Genomic DNA, 16,474 nt, shown 5'->3' on the forward strand with positions numbered 1-16,474 from the left:
CCAACTATTGAAAACTGTCCATTTATTACTAGCCAGTGAAAGCAGGCACTTATGATTCCATGCACTGTTTGATCAGATCAAAACTGTGGCATTCACACTTCCTGTTTAGCCAACAAGCATCTGTACTGAATCCCAGCTCTCTCTTCCCCTCCGGCTCTAAAAATATTGTTGGCCACGACTTCAAAACTGCAAGTGAACGAAATAAAACACGAAAAGAGAATAAGCACTTTCACTATTATTACATAATTATGTCACATTTCTCACATGGTAGACCAGGGGAATTTGTTTTATGAATATTACATCTAATCACCTAGACTCAACTCGAAATAATAATAATAAACGCACACATCCGTACTCAGTATTCCTGTTCCTGCTTCTCTCTTTTTCATCACTCTATCACACACTCGTTCTCTCTCTCTTTGTCCTTATAAGGAAGTGGAGCAGTTGATGGAGTTTGGGCGGAAACGGCGCGCGGTGACAGCTGGGTACTTCAACACGCTCATACAGGAAGACAACGCAGACGGAGAACCCGTAATACACCCATTCAACATCAACGACTAAAGCTAGGACCACTGTAACATTTCTCAGACGGTGAAGGTAAGGAGAAAAGGCCGAATGCATTGTTAGATATCTGCGTTAAGCGACTTGCCGGCGAAATCTTTTCTAGACACAGGACGCCGCAAATCATGACAACTGAAACAGGGATGAATCCTCACTGTGGCATTAGGCCTTATGAATAAAACGCGTTTTATCATACAACTGCATGTATGCAGAATTCATAACAGAGGTGTAATGCGTCGGTTGGAAAACTTCCTGATCTTGCAGGGCTAAGCGCCCAGTGATGGGAAGTCTGACTCGATTCTTCCAATCGGTTCTTTCGAGCAGTTCGTTTCAAAGAACCGATTCAGAAATTCTGTGATTCTTTTGCGTCATTACGTCATCACGTGTTTTATTAAAATGCTTTTATTAAAAAGAACTCAGTTTCGCATGCGTATTTATAAGAATCTCGTGCAATCACGTCGTAGACATATTCCCAGTACGTTTATTTGTAGAATTTCTGGTGTTTAGCTGCACCTATTAAAAATCTTGTGAATCGGTTCAAGTGATTCACTGAAAAGATCCGATGCTGAAAATCGCTACAGCGTAAATGAAGGAAGTGGGGCGGGCGTAAAGTGCAGGATATCTGAACGATTGCTACATTGTTTCCGTCTTCATATTATTTTCTATAAACAGTCGCTCTGTATTGTCTGACTGAACCTGTTGTCCCGGCTGGCCTGATTATTCAGTCAAATCACATCAAATCTCTTGGCTTGCTTTTTGCCTCGTATCCTATTGCAATCCTATTAATGGTTTGATTGCTTGTCTAGAAAGCCAGTGGACTATTGGTAGTGTCGTGTATGTATGCATACATTTAATGAATATGGCACATCTCACCCTGCGCTATGCAGAGAATGGATCTGATATGGCCTAGTTTTACTAGTCCTGAAGCATAATGACCTGTTTTTATGTCCAGAAACACAGCTTGCACCCTTATATGCTTGACATTTCAGTGGTACGTCTGAAAGTACTGTAGTTTTCTTATCTTGTTTTGGTATGTTTATCTTTAGGATGTTACCTGCAGAATTTAGAGCAGGTGTAATGCAGTGCTACTATACTGAAGCACAGAAGCTTAAGCTGGGTTTGAAATGAACACCCACTAATGTGGATGAAATGCAGCACATCAACTCACTAGACAGTTTCGGTTATTCATAAATGATGTCCTCCAACATTAGAAAAGTGCAAAGAGGGTAGCCCACAGTACAAGAAGGGCCACATCCTTAAAACATATTTAAAATTACAATGAGAATTTTGTCTTTTATTTCTATTTTAGTTTATCTTTATGGAATTCACAAACACAGAGTGACTCGTAAAACTGAAAGCTTTCAGAATCCGCATTAATAAAGAATTAGCTTAAATCTTAGTAGTTTGATAAGCTGGGGTCTTTATTAGTTTTGACCAAACTTAAACATTTAGTAGCTAAATTGGCTCATGAGAGAAAAAGTTCATTTTAAACCCAATTGATCAGTAGTTTAGATCATCTCATTGATTTTTCTACATCTGTAGGTGGCTGTTTCTTCAATAGTTGTTGCCTCCCTGAAATAGTTGACCTGAGGCAAGGCAATTTGATTACTCTAATTTGAATGTGAATATTTTCTTATAATGTGAAAAAAGGGGAGAAGAGAAATTTGAATCTAGTTTGACTCCAGTCTCCTCTTTATTATATTTGGCAAAAACTAAAGTTTAATTTGCTCATGTGTTTTTATTTGCTCAAAGGTGAATGTGCTTCTGTGATTTTATTCCTGTGTGATCAAATGTTTTGTTCATTCCAGTTGCCTGAACATTTGAAAACAACAGCCACAGCTGCTTGTAGTCACAGAGGAATCTCTTATTATTTTTATAAAAGTATTGTTAACTTGCTTACTCCAAACTTTCAAATTTTCTCAAAACTTCAGCTTTACTGTTAATAGTTTCCACTATCGTTATAATGCAGTCTTGGGAAATTTGTGATTCCTGAAGGAGTCACAAATAAGTGGGATTTTTCCCTCTGGGTTTGGTGCAAGCTCTCATTAAAGGCAGGTGATTACGTGCTCGTGTGGATACCTGACCATTTCCCAGAAGAGCCATTCAGGTGAAAGCAGGAGTGAGTCAGTGAGCCAGATTCGCGTATCAGGTTTATGTTACGTAATGCTACCTGTTTAGTGTGTGTGAATGTGAAGGGGCAGTAAAGACGGACTTGCCCTTTGAAAGTTGCCCAGAGAAGGCAAACAAGATCTACTTCCTCCTTTTTGTATTTTTAGAGGTTTGGCACTTTTTTTTTTTTTTTCTCTCAATTGCAGATTTTTTTCTTCCTGTAGCATTTTTGTGGGAAAACATGTAATGTCATGTCCTGCATTCTCTTCAGGCTCTGCACATTGTGCATGCATGTTTTGCATCTGTTGACTTTTTATGCACACTTCAGCCGTTACTCTTGTCGTTAATTCTACCATAAATAATGAGTTGTAAAATAAGTCAGAATACAATAATACCCTTTAAAGTTGGCATGAAATAAAATTATATATAAACAAAATTTTAAATTAAAAAATCTAAAATTGTATATAAAAATAAAATTCACCCGTTGTTTTCTCTCTGATGACATATGCTAAACTTGCCCAATCATTTAGTTAATTTAAAAAAAAAAAAACCCTTACTAACAATCGAGCACAAGCTCACAATCACATCTAATTACAGTGATTTCTGTACAACCTTGTTGTTTCTGTAATCATTGAGCTGTCCCACTCTCTCTCTTTTTCTCACCAATCAGGCATGGCAGAGCTGGCGGGTCTAGTGCAGCGTCTGGAGGTGGCTGTGGGCCGTCTGGAGTCCATGTCCAGTTCTGGGGGTGGAGGCGGCCCTGCTGCTGTGTCTGGAGGTATTAAGAAAAATGCAAACCAGATATATCTGAAAATAATTAGCAGTGCTTAGTGCAAAAGGGCAGCTAGGAATTTGAAGAATTAAGCTTTGTGTTGTAAATTGTCTCCCCTCAAGTCATTCAGTTTGTTGAAGATGCAAGTACTATTACTTTAATAATATTACTGTACTATCACTAATCGTTTGAACATTGACATGAATATCATAATTATGAGTGGGATTTATTTTGGCTTAGTCCTGTAAACTGCTATCTTCTTAGAACTCCTAAGTAAGTGCATGGTGAAACTCTGCCATTGGGCCATGTTTGCGGACGGTTGCTGGAAATGTTGTATTGTGTCTGTTTAGGACGTGGTGTAATTCTGCTCTTGTTTCTCTTGTCTTCAGTGGTTTCTGTGTATGTTGAAGCCTATGACAACTTGCTTGCTGGCCCTGTGGCTCAGTACACTGCCCTCAGTCAGAAGATAGGGGGTGATGTCCAGAAGCATGTGCGTAATGCAGAGCTGTCATTATAGTTCCTGAACACTGGCACACATTGATAAAGACTCCACTCGATTTGTCTTATCCTTTGTTTTGTGTCATAGGCTGAGTTGATTAAGCAGGCCTTTTCCTATCAAAGACAGCTTCTGGTCACTGCCTCCAACTCTCAGAAACCTTCTGATGTAAGTGTCCCTGCTCCATATTATGTTGAATGTTAGAATAAGACTCGCTACTGCAGTACCATTTCAAAATGAATGTTTTTCAAAGTCTCTTAAGCTCAACAAGGCTACATTTTGTATAACAAAAATGCATTTAAAAACCATTATATTGTGAAAAACTATTACAATTTAAAATTAGTTTATTATAATATATTCAAAAACAAAACTGAATCTTCATCAGTCATTACTCCAATCTTCAGTGTCACATGACCCTTCTGAAATCATTCTAATATTCTGATTTGCTACGCAAAAAAAATATTTCTTAATGTTGAAAACAGTTGTGATGCTTAATATTTTATTGGAGACAGTGATACTTTTTTCCAGATTTGAATAGAAAGTTGTTTATTGTAGTCTTTATTTATTTTTTACTTATTTGCTTTAGAATTTACTTTATTATAAAGTAAATGCCTTTACTGTCACCTTTGATCAAATTAATGCATCCTTGCGTAATAAGTATTAATTTCTTAAAAAAACAAAAAGGTAGTGTTTTGAAAGGTAGTGTATCTTTAACTCCAATGTCATTCATTATTTTTGTAACATTTTCTCATCTTCTTTGTCTGTTCTCCTTTTCTATTTCTCTTTTCCTCTGTATTTTAGTCTGCCCTGACCTCTCTGCTGGCCCCCGTGTCTAAAGTGATCCAGGAGGTGCAGGCGTTCCGTGAGAAGAACCGCTCCTCGCCTCTCTTCAACCACCTCTCTGCTGTCAGCGAGAGCGTTCCTGCCCTCGGCTGGGTTGCCATAGTAAGGCGGAGGGTGGAGACTAGGACTGTCAGCACTGAGTGTTGCAGTTTTTGTAGTTGTGTGTTTCTGTCTGAGATTAAATCATTTATGGGACTTTATATTCGGGAAGTGTACTCTAACCAATCAGTTTCCTCATTCTCAAGTGTGAGAATTTCCTACATTTTAAAAATATCTAGTTAAACTGACATACTTGGCATATGGTTTTTTTTTAGGGATGCATATGTGGGATTGAAGTCTCAGACCACATTATAAAAAAATGTTATGATGTAAATTAAGAAATAGTTATGATTATGCTCCATTTCTAGGTCACCGATTGAATACACGCTAATTTGTGGCACTGAATTTAATTAATAAAATTATATAGTTTATTGATTAATGCAAATTGATATAATTTGTAATGGAAAAAAGTTATATAATTAATATTAATAATTAACAGTTATTAATAAACTACAAATATAGAAGCACAAGTAATCTCAGACTGATTGGATGCTGATTTTAAAGCACCAGTCCTTATGATAATCAAAGCAACATTTTAACAATTTATTTTTTTAATAAGCCAAAAACGTTGGTGCGTAAATGCTCCTAAAACCTTCTCATCAGACTTTTGAACCCCACAACATATGCACAAGAAACAAAAGTCATAATCAGTGTGCATTTAGAATGTTTATTAATTTACTGAAAGAAATGAATAAACATATAATCTTTTTCTTTCTAAATGTTAGGCACCAAAGCCAGGCCCCTATGTGAAGGAGATGCAGGACGCTGCCATGTTTTACACAAACCGTGTGCTCAAGGATTTCAAGGAAAAGTATGTGTCTGTCTGCGATGTAAAGCAGCTTGTCTATATGCCAGCAAAATGGCATATCGGTCATTTTCCCATCTGCCTTATTGTCTTATTTTTAGAGATAAGATGCACGTGGAATGGGTCAATGCCTATGTGTCCATTTGGACTGAGCTGCAGGCCTACATCAAGCAGCACCACACGACTGGATTGAGCTGGAGCAAGACTGTGAGTCACATTCTTGTGTGTTCGGTTTGTCCCACATGCTTCTATAAATGAATTTCCCAAATATTTAAGCATTTTGGTTTTACAGGGTCAGGTTGCTTCAGCCTCTGGAGGAGCCCCGAGAGGAGCGCCAGCCCCACCTCCCCCAGGTCCTCCTCCACCCCCCATGGACTTAGGCAAATCATCAGGTGGAGACTCTGGAGCAACCACTCACAATGCTCTCTTTGCCTCCATCAACAAGGGAGCTGATATTACTAAAGGTATTAAATGGATCCCTAACTTGATGTAGTACTGCAAACAGATGTGATGTTGTTTGGGAAAATAGGTTTAAAATGTGTCCAGTAGAGCCTACAGTGCACAAAACATTCAGTGACACTTTTATTGCTTGTCAAATGATGGAAAGTTCATTGCTAAAGTATTAAACAGTCCTTGTGACTAATTGGAAATGATGCAGATTATTCCACTGATGCAATGTAATGGGAGCTTCACTGTGTTTATAGATTTATAAAGGTCAGTGCAGCCTTCATGATAAAAAAAAGGGCACAGTTAGTTCCTAAATGATCTTGTGGCCTTCGCTTGTGCACCTCCATGAGACTGTCCCATTTGTCATTTTATTAATTTATCGTTGTTATTAAATAACCATTATAACTGATATTTTAACATCATTCCGAGACTATTAATTGATTTTAATATATTGAACCAGGTTTTATTTTAATTGTAGTTATAGTAATTTGTGTTTGTCATTTTTAGTAGTTTAATTTTGTAAGTCTATATAGTTTTTATTCATTTTATTTGCTTTATTTAGTACATGGTTAAATTAATAAACTAAAGAGAAATGTTTAACAAACTTTTGCCAACTTTAAAGAAACTCAGCCTGATTGTAATGGCAGTAATTTATTATTATTATTATTTGTGCATTTTGCAAACACTTTTTATCCAAAGTAACTCTTAATTTATTCATGCAGTTTTTTGTTGTTTTTTTTTACACTTTATTTGAATTTTGTAATTACAGTCATTCTCACAATGAAGTAACTAACAAGTACCCAATATACTTTTCAAATCCCCACCCATACAAACACAGCAATAAAAGGAACAGGGTCAACACAATCTATAAGTGATCAATAGAAACAGTCAAATGTCCCTTGTTTGCCCATCTTATCAGTTGTTTTTTGACGCAGAAGACTGGACTAAGAGGGAAAAAAATCCAACAAATGACAATTTAAAAAAAAAAAGAACGACAGTATTAACAATAGTATTATTAATAGTAATAGGCTAATAATAATAATTAATAATACCGAAAAAAATCAGGGTATACATTTCTTTAGTATTTGTGTTCCCTGGCACAGGAATTTATTGAAGACTTGCCTTTAATATCCCTGTCTTTTATTTCTCTTTAAGGACTGAAGCATGTGTCTGATGACCAGAAGACCCACAAGAATCCTGGGCTCAAAGCTCAAGGAGGTCCTCTGCCTTCTGGGCCCAAACCCTTCGCTGCTCGGCCCACAGCAGCAGCCAGCCCAGCCCGCACCCTGCCCCCAGTGCTGGAGCTGGACGGCAAGAAATGGAAAGTGGTGAGTGAGTCAGTATGCCTGTTAGAGTCTGTATTTTTGAAAATATCATTCTGAAAGGTATTGTCCATCTCAATCTTAGATACGTTTACTTTATACATGCCAGTAGAAAAGATACTAAGCAAAGATTTGCTGTTTTAGTATTGAACTAAACATAGACGGGGCAATTTTGGGAATTTTTGTGAAGACATGACACTGTTTGGCCAGTTCTTATGCTGATTCTCTCTTGGGCTTTTTCCCGTACAGGAAAATCAGGAAGGCGCTCATGGTCTTGTGATCAGTGACACAGAACTGAAGCAGGTGGTTTATGCCTTCAAGTGCAACAACAGCACTTTACAGGTGAAGGGGAAGATCAACTCCATTATTTTAGGTATGTATGCACTTTCAATTAGTTCCTCCAGTCTTCCATTGTTTTTATATAGGTAGAATGTTTAGACATAAGTTTGTTTTGTTGTCTTTTCAGATAACTGTAAGAAATTGGGACTGGTCTTTGATGATGTTGTGGGTATCATCGAGGTGATCAACTGCAAAGATGTTAAGGTCCAGGTGTGTATGCTTGTGCTTTGTACTTTTCTCATTCTAGATGTAGTTGAGTATCTGCAGTATCATTTAAGCATTAAAAATGTCTTGGATTTCTTTTCTTTTTTTATCTTAATTTGATCCTGAATGGAAGTTATGAATAAAATTGAATAAAAACTTAAGGCTTTTTATTCTTAATCATTTCCCTCAGAATTGTGAGATGTAAACTCTATTACTATATACTTTTTTTTTCTCAGAATTCAGAGTTTACATCTCACAATTATAAGTTTGCATTTCAATTTTTACATAATTTTACACTGTTTTTTTTGGGGGGGGGGGGGTTTTGCCTATTACTATTAAACAAAGAAAAGGTGACACTTTCAGAATTCCCAAATACAAACTCAGAATTGCAAGAATTAATTTTTTTTTTTTTTTTTTTTTATCCTTTGGCAAAAACAAGCTTCCATAGAAATGTTCGTAAAAAGTATTCAAATTTTAAATAAATAAATTTAAAGTACCTATGTAAATGCACTTACAACATTTTTATTTTCAACATTTTTGTATATTTGTAGGTAAATATTGCTGTTTATTTACAGTATGTATTAACATACTGATACATATAAATAAATGTTATCCTCTTCTGCACTAATTTGATACAAATGAATGTTTTAAGTTATTAACGTCAGTCCGATCACATTTGGTCAGGCTGAACTGATTGTGACTGCATTTGTTGGTTTAAAAAAACCCTTCTGCTCCTGAATTTTAAACTCCTCACAGATGTTTCAAATGTAAAAAATGAAGAAGTCTCATTAAAACAGTGAAACTGATCACACTGATGTTTTCTTGAAAATGAATTTTAATTAAAGGTCTTATATTTAATCCTCTTAAACTCCCACATATTGCCACTTTTTCTTTCTTATCACTTTGTGCATCTGTATCTTTTGTATGAGTCATTGTTCTTCTGTTGATTTCCAGGTTATGGGTAAGGTGCCAACCATCTCCATCAACAAGACAGATGGATGCCATGTGTACCTGAGCAAGGACTCTCTGTCATGTGAAATCATCAGCGCTAAGAGCTCAGAGATGAACGTGCTGGTGCCCAAAAAGGATGGAGAATATGTAAGTAATTGAGTGAATGGTCTACTATTATAAAGATTATAAGAATAGGAATAATTGCTTTTCTATTTCTGTTTTATTCCAGACTGAGATCCCAGTCCCTGAACAATTCAAAACCGTATGGGATGGTAGCAAGCTTGTCACCACAGCAACCGAAATTGCGGGATAGAGGACCAGCCTGTGTGAGACCACCCCCATTGCAGTGTCCTACCTGACTGACCAACGAGCTTAAACTACAAAGTAGAATGGAACGCCAACCAGGTCCACTCTCCTATCAGCCAATCGCAGCGGCAATCATATCTTCCTTCAGCTAATGACATGACTGCTTGCTTACCACAAGCACTTGCTCAGTCAGCGGCAGGGCTCCATTCTCTTCTATTCCATTTGATTTAAAACATTAGCACTTGAAATTGATTGCCAACAGTTGAGGTGTTTTCATATGTTATGTTTTGTTGTTGTCTTGCAGCCATACTGAGCAAAATAACATGTCAATGGCCAACATAAGGAAGCAAGTCATTTTACTCAGATTTTGTATTTTTGATGTCATTTCGATTCTTTATTAATTAGCATTTTCTGGTCAGGGGGCAGGTGTTGGGGGGGTATTCCGTTTTCTGTTTGACATATGCAATTCAGATCTGAAGCACATAAATGTCCTTCTACAGACCACCAATGCAGACATTTACTATAACTTAATTTTTTTTTTTCTAGGGATAATTAGAATGAAGATTTGTCAAATCTTAGAGGACCAATTGGCGCCTTGCAAGATTCAGTTATATTTCCAATCGTGACACTGAAACAATGTTTAAAAACAATTGTTTTAGGAATTCTCATTTCACTCTTTATTTCATGTTGTATTCCAGAGCACATGCACATTCCCTGTAATACAAATAAATGAACATTCCATGGTTCATGATGGAAAGGTGTGGAAAGCGTTTTGAGGTCTTGAGTGTTCTTGGCACAGACTGGAGAGGATGCAGAGAAGGACACAGCGTAACGTTGTTATGCTCGTGGTACTGTCCATGTCTGATATCTGATGACTATCTGCTGTACAGATACTGGATTTTCGTGACCTGTGTCCACCTCTTGCTCTCATCACATGCTTTAACAAGTTTAGGCTTTAATTCCAACCGCTTAATCTTTACTTTCCATAATATTGAGGCCATGAGTTTGGAATTTCTTTTGTATCGTTTCTTTATTTGGCTGAGAATTAGTACTGGAGAACAAACATCATTAAAACAGTTTCAATAAATAACATCACTTGTTTCTGAGTCTTTGATGTGCTTTATTGCATATAATTGGCAGATACATTTTGTTGCAAGAGTCCAGTATCTTGCATTTTATGGTTTAAGATTTCCAGAAAGGTGATGTTGAGCAGAACATTAAAACAACAACCTAGAATGAGCATTTGTGAGACATACACAGCTGTTCAATAGTTTGTTTTTCTTTAAGAATTTCATTATTCAAAAGTGATGGTAAAGAAAAATTGTGAAGTATTTTTGGATCAAATAAATTCAGCCTTGGTGAGCATAAGAGACTTTCAAAAAGCTTCAAGACCCCAAATTCTTTAACAAATGTATGACAAATACTAACAAATACTTATGTCTACACAGAGGACAAAATATATCCTGTTATAAGAAACATTGCTCTCTCTGACTCAAGCTAGAGCACCAGTTTACAAATATCTGGCTTGGTTTCACAAACGGGGTTTAGCTTAAGCCAGGATTAGGCCTTAGTTAAATTATTTAAGCAACTTTTACAAAAATGCCTTAGAAGAAAACATTAAGGTGTGCATCTTGACACAGAACGATGACACTGACATTTTAAGATATGTCAGAGCAAGATATTTTCAGTTGAGACAGCTCAAACATGCATTTTAGTCTGGGACTAGGCTAAGCCTTGTCTGTGAAACCGGGGGTATGTTTGATGCACTTTAATATTAGTCTTAATTACTGTAATGGTACACTCGTTATGTGATTCATAAATAAATACCACATAGGCCACAGGGTTTGTAAGATTTAAAGTTTTATTCTCTAACAAAAATGAACTGAAAAATAGTACACAATTAAAACAAATAAAAATTTGGAGTGTGACGATAAGGATGTTTTTTCTGATTAAATCAAATAAAAATCAGATCAGTGCAATAAAACAAGCAAGACTGGCTTCATTTCTGTATAGAAGACATTGTATAAGATACAAAGGCAGTAGTTAGGAGCATGCTAAAGTCAGCAGACACTGGACTGTGTATGTGTGTGTAAACTCCCTCATTATGAATAAGCCTGTTACTGTATTTAGCGAAGGTAGGGAAGTAAATTGTCATTAAACCACTCTCGGGTGAACTGCAGGTGATCTCCATCAGTAGCGAGGAACACAAGATTCCCTGCAGAATCCATCTCTGCCAAACCCAGGCGATCCTGGCCAAACAAAATAAAGGTAGATATATGTATACATAATAGGGCAAGGTTCAATTGAAAAGATATGATAACAGTACAACTAATATAATAAAATCAATAGCAAAATTATGCAGAATACAAAGTATTTAAAAAGAAAATAGCACTCTTCAGTTTACCTGTGTATAAATAGCACTTTCCTGCAGTGTTTCCAGCTCTTTAGCTTGTCCAGGTTTATAGAAGCCAAACCACTGATAAAGACAATTCAATTAGTAATGGTTCAGTGCTCTTCTAATTCAATAAATGAGAGATTGATGTACCTCAGAATCCACAGGATCTACCATAGTGTCCTGCAGGAACTTAACCATGACAAACTTATTCAGAGACATGAGATTTTTCTTGTAGGTCTCATTCACCACCTGACAGAAATAACATTCATTTACCCCACATGCACAAATATATATATTTTTAATAATAATTTCTGCCTTATCCTGTGACTTACCCGCTCCTGATTGATGTCAGCGAGAAAGAGGCTGTGCTCTTTATACAAGTCATCATTGAGGGGATCGTGCCAGTATTGTGCCTGCACCAAGCTAAAATCAAATGACAATCAATTTGCTTGACTAGTGAATGTTCAGATGTGTTTCTGAAACATAAAATGATCTGTTGAGAAGCCAAAAGCAGTCATGCACGCACTGTTTTTGAACTAAATCAGTGTAGGCTCCTGAGTTTAACATCTTGCGAATCCAGTCACAGATATGAGAGCTTTCACCAGGGCATCGTGGAAGACCAAACACTCCTGTGATTTCCAAAAAAAAGAGACAATCACATGTCTGACAAAAAAAGCATGTTAAAAAAGATATGTTTGAATCATGTGGTTTTAGTCACTGAAGATTAAGTTTAAAAAAAGCATAAAAACAATTATTTTATTAATTGATAACATTTTTATTAAGATTTATTAATTAATATTATTTTCACTAGTGTTAAAAAAATCATTTAAAAATTTTACCAAATGGTAGTTTATATATAATTTTACATGCTGTAATATGACTGCAAGTAATTTTATTTTTACTCAATAATTTAAAATGGTTGCTTTTCCTGAAACAACATAACTTGAGAAATCATAACAGGGTTGTTGTGCCACGGTGCTAACCACTTTTAGGAACAAATGTACTGCTGTTTTCAGCAAGTAAATCGACCATAGAGTGAGCAAAGCATATGTCATATTACCTTGATGCTGCCCACCAACTGAGATGAGGTTCTTCATTGGCGGATTTGGACAGCGCTGTGCAACTGCTCGCCTTACGAAACATTAAACAAAAAAGAAAGGTAAAACAACATGGATAAAACTTCTGAGAATCCCTTTCATGGACTGGTTTCAATAAATAACAACTTACAGAAACTGTGACCCCTGGGAGAAGCCCATTGCATTGTAGCCTCCCTTCAGTTTAGGGTCCTGAGACAGCTGATCACATACAAAAGACACCTGCTCATTAACATCCATGAAGAAGCCATTTTCAGTGTCCTGTAAAAAAACAGAAGCTAAATCAGACCATTTTATTTTTAAACAACAACAGGAATGAGAAGAAAGGAGGACGTGGACCTGCTTTACCTGTACGACAGTCTTGCCGACCATCAGGGAAAGCACATATATTCCTGGGACTTCCTCTTCCACCATCTTCTTTATTGCACCCATGCTCAGTGGATTACAACAACTGTCTCCTGCAAAAAAATGAACAAATAACAGTGATAATTAGCAATTATCTTTATGGTAAACTGAGTAGGTGTGTTTCTGTGAATCTGGTAAACATGTTTCCATAGGTCATGGCACTACAAGGAGAGAGATAATTTTATGTTAATATTATAAATAATAAGAATTTTTCAATCATCAGTTGTGTACTGCAGAAGATCATGATAACCCCTACTGACAAAATGTTAGATTAAATGGAAAAAAATAAAATAGGAGCTATTTTATTTTATGAAATTGTGTATTAATAATGAGGATTAATGTGGAGTACAAACAAATGAAATGTCCAAAAATTATACATTTAAAAAAAGACTTGTAAAGATTAAAGTCACTTAATACACTATCATTCACAAGTTTAGGGTCAGGTTTTTCTTTTTGAAAGATATTAATACTTATATTCAGAAAGTACATTAAATATTTATCATTATACTACGGGGCCGTTGAATGCTTGAATCTGATTGGCTGACGAACGTTCTGAGGTGTGCAATTATTTTCAGGGAAACGCACGGCGAACGTAGTTCCAGGCAGCTTTCTTGACCGCATTACAGTTCCATATCACTTCGCATCGTTGTCAGCGCTGCCCTGACGATTTTATCAGTTAGCCTAGTGTAGCAACTTAAAGGCTACACATGACATTTCTCACTAGCGAGGTAATAACAGCGCTGCATCTTAAAGCAGACTTACAGTTTAGAGACGGTGCTTCAGAACACTGTTGAGGGACACACAGAGGTAGCCTAATTCATACAAGCTCTCTCTCTCTCTCTCTCTCTCTCTGTTTCTCTTTCTCTGTGTCTCTGTCTCTCTCGCTCTCTTTCTAATAACTTCATAATTAACTGCATTAGGCCGTGTTCACACTTGGCGTCTTTTTCGAAGCTGCCGGCGTCTGTTTTACATTATAATCCTATGGAGTAAACCGTGTTTTCAAAAAAGTCCTGAGCGCTTTTTAAAACGGCACCGCCGGCGTCTTTTTCTGCAGCTCAGAGCGTTTTTTCGAGTTGAAAAAAATTCTACTTTTCTGAAAAAAACGCCTTACGTCAAGCGCCTTTTTGACAGCTGACCAATGACAAGCGAGTAGCGAGATCTGTCGTTTCCATAACAACAAGAAGAAAAATGGAGAAGGTGCCGGTAGATAGACTGATTGTACTAGTTCCTTCCCCGTATAATGTCGTGTCCCCACAAACGTCGTTGTGAATCGAAAATTTATTTCCCGTTAACTTCAAAAGCCAACGCAAGAGCCAACTTTTTACTCTTTCTTGACATTTCTGCAGTACACAGGCTAGGCTACTGTTACAGCTGTTGCTATGGCAACAAAAGACGCTCTCGGCTGCTATTTGTAACAGACGCTGCCAGCTTTGTTTTTCATTAAAAAAATGCTCTTGTCAACTTTTTCTATTCAAAAAAGATGCCAAGTGTGAACACGGCCTTAGTCTGCTATCAACGGCTCAAGCCTCCATTGCCAGCTTTAAAATGACGTTTTGGAACTAGCAAAAGAGTCGTTGGATGAGATGCGGAAGAAATAATCCTACTCACAATAGCGATTTAAGTAGAAAAACCGGACGAATCCCTTGAAATATATAATCTGATCGATGTCTTGAGGTGTGGCAACCGTAGTATAAGCGGAATAATTGACTCCGGACCGTTGAATTATTAGAAAAATAATGCACACCCGAGGTGTAACGGCCACTCCGCTTCGCGTCGTGGCCGCATCACCACCTCGGGTGTGCATTATTTTTCTAATAATTCAACGGCCCGTCGTCAATTATTCCTTACTTAAATATCATTAATATCATTATTACATTTAAAAAACAATCCTGAAAAAAATGTACCACAGTTTCCACAAAAATATCCAGACTCCAGCCTTATAAATGTAAACATAATATCTTAATATTTTGAGGAATCTGTGATACATTTGTACATGATTATTTGATAGTATTGCTATTTTATTATTTAATATAAAGTTTCAAAAGAACAGCGTTTATTTCAAACAGAAATAATACTATAGGTAACATTATAAATGTCTTTACTACAAATTTTGATTAATTTAATGCATCTTTACTAAATAAAAGTATTAATTTACTGAAAAAAAATAACTGACCCCAAACTTTGATGGTTAGTGTTTGTATGTGGGTGCAATATGAAAAAAATGGAGAGATGATGTATGCAAAACCTAAAGTCACTGTATACACAAAAGCCTTTTTGTGACGTGACCAATGTATATTACTCTAATGATTGACATTATTTAATGACTCTATTATTTATTTGATCAAGTGCGGATGTGTCTCACCCATGCCGTGCCATATCACCAGAGGGACTGTGGCATTATTTCCCCACGATGAGCCACACAGCAACAGCAGACACCCAGACACCGAGATGAGGCGAAGAGCCGCGGATAAACCCATGCTTGAAGATCTGAACACATTTACATCCCTGTTAACAGAAAACACTTACAGGAAGGGAAAGCACTGAAATAAGGAAGTGAATAAGTCAAGTTGTCACCCACAATTAATTAAGTGGGCTCTCTGCGACACACTTTTTTTAAAATGTAAAAAATATTTTCCCATGGTGCACAAACAGATCAAAAGTAAGAAGATAAAGAAACAGTTTAATCTCAATTTAACGATTAATGGCCTTCGAAATCGTTTCCCTTTACAACCGGGAGCCTTAATATTGCTAGTAATTGCTATAAACATGTTTATAAATGTAGAAATATTTTCAGTTACAGCCATGGTGTACTTACTGTGATAACTTTCTGTTCATTCAATCACATGACAGACGAAAACACCGCTCAAGTCAAACAAAGCGTTTATGGCTGCAGATATTAGACTTATATGTCATATCATTAAACCTGACACAGTCAGTCAGTCCAGAGTGGTTAGATTATGATGCTTTCCAGAGCAGGAAGTCTCAATGTGTCATGTGATTAAGACAAAACAGGAACAGTCAATGGCTTTCCTGAAATGTGAAGCCGGGTCTGCATCGATGTTCCCGGTGTATTAAATATTTAGCACTTATAGAAGTAATTAACGGTTTGTATGGCTATGGAGGGGTCGAAAAGGGATCATATTTTTTCTAAAGCATACAGCGACTGAATTTTTACATCTGTTTAAGAAGCAATAATGGTAAGAATAAATAAAAATCGCACCATATGTCAATTTTTGTATAAATAACATTATTTGTGTGTATAATGTAACATAAAAATGAAAATACAAAGCTTTTGTATATATTTTTTTTTACACTGAACTGACGTT

The 16,474-nt window shown here is 36.5% G+C and overlaps 2 protein-coding genes across 3 annotated transcripts; one reads left to right on the forward strand and one right to left on the reverse strand.

Moving 5' to 3' along the window:
- The first annotated feature begins 411 nt into the window (after positions 1 to 411).
- LOC306847366 (adenylyl cyclase-associated protein 1-like) lies at positions 412 to 10,355 on the forward strand. The gene is made up of 13 exons (XM_079381278.1): positions 412 to 597; positions 3,341 to 3,448; positions 3,832 to 3,932; positions 4,029 to 4,106; positions 4,740 to 4,883; positions 5,606 to 5,691; positions 5,787 to 5,892; positions 5,978 to 6,149; positions 7,288 to 7,460; positions 7,704 to 7,827; positions 7,921 to 8,003; positions 8,952 to 9,095; positions 9,178 to 10,355. The coding sequence occupies exons 2-13, from the start codon at positions 3,343 to 3,345 to the stop codon at positions 9,259 to 9,261; spliced, it is 1,401 nt and encodes a 466-aa protein (XP_079237404.1). The 5' UTR covers positions 412 to 597; positions 3,341 to 3,342; the 3' UTR covers positions 9,262 to 10,355.
- Positions 10,274 to 16,140, reverse strand: LOC306847367 (palmitoyl-protein thioesterase 1-like). Of its 2 annotated transcripts, none has more exons than XM_079381280.1 (10): positions 15,964 to 16,140; positions 15,511 to 15,635; positions 13,092 to 13,201; positions 12,877 to 13,004; positions 12,710 to 12,780; positions 12,176 to 12,278; positions 11,982 to 12,072; positions 11,800 to 11,898; positions 11,659 to 11,730; positions 10,274 to 11,503 (listed from the first exon to the last, which is right to left on the reverse strand). In XM_079381280.1, the coding sequence occupies exons 1-10, from the start codon at positions 15,981 to 15,983 to the stop codon at positions 11,381 to 11,383; spliced, it is 942 nt and encodes a 313-aa protein (XP_079237406.1). In that variant the 5' UTR covers positions 15,984 to 16,140; the 3' UTR covers positions 10,274 to 11,380. The 2 variants fall into 2 exon arrangements, with proteins under 2 accessions (XP_079237406.1, XP_079237405.1); XM_079381279.1 differs by having other exon boundaries at positions 10,359 to 11,503; positions 15,511 to 15,653; positions 15,964 to 16,082.
- Between the last annotated feature and the right edge of the window lie 334 nt (positions 16,141 to 16,474).

The sequence above is a fragment of the Barbus barbus genome, assembly GCF_936440315.1.
Source record: "Barbus barbus genome assembly, chromosome: 27".
In the NCBI taxonomy this organism is placed as follows: Eukaryota; Metazoa; Chordata; class Actinopteri; order Cypriniformes; family Cyprinidae; genus Barbus; species Barbus barbus.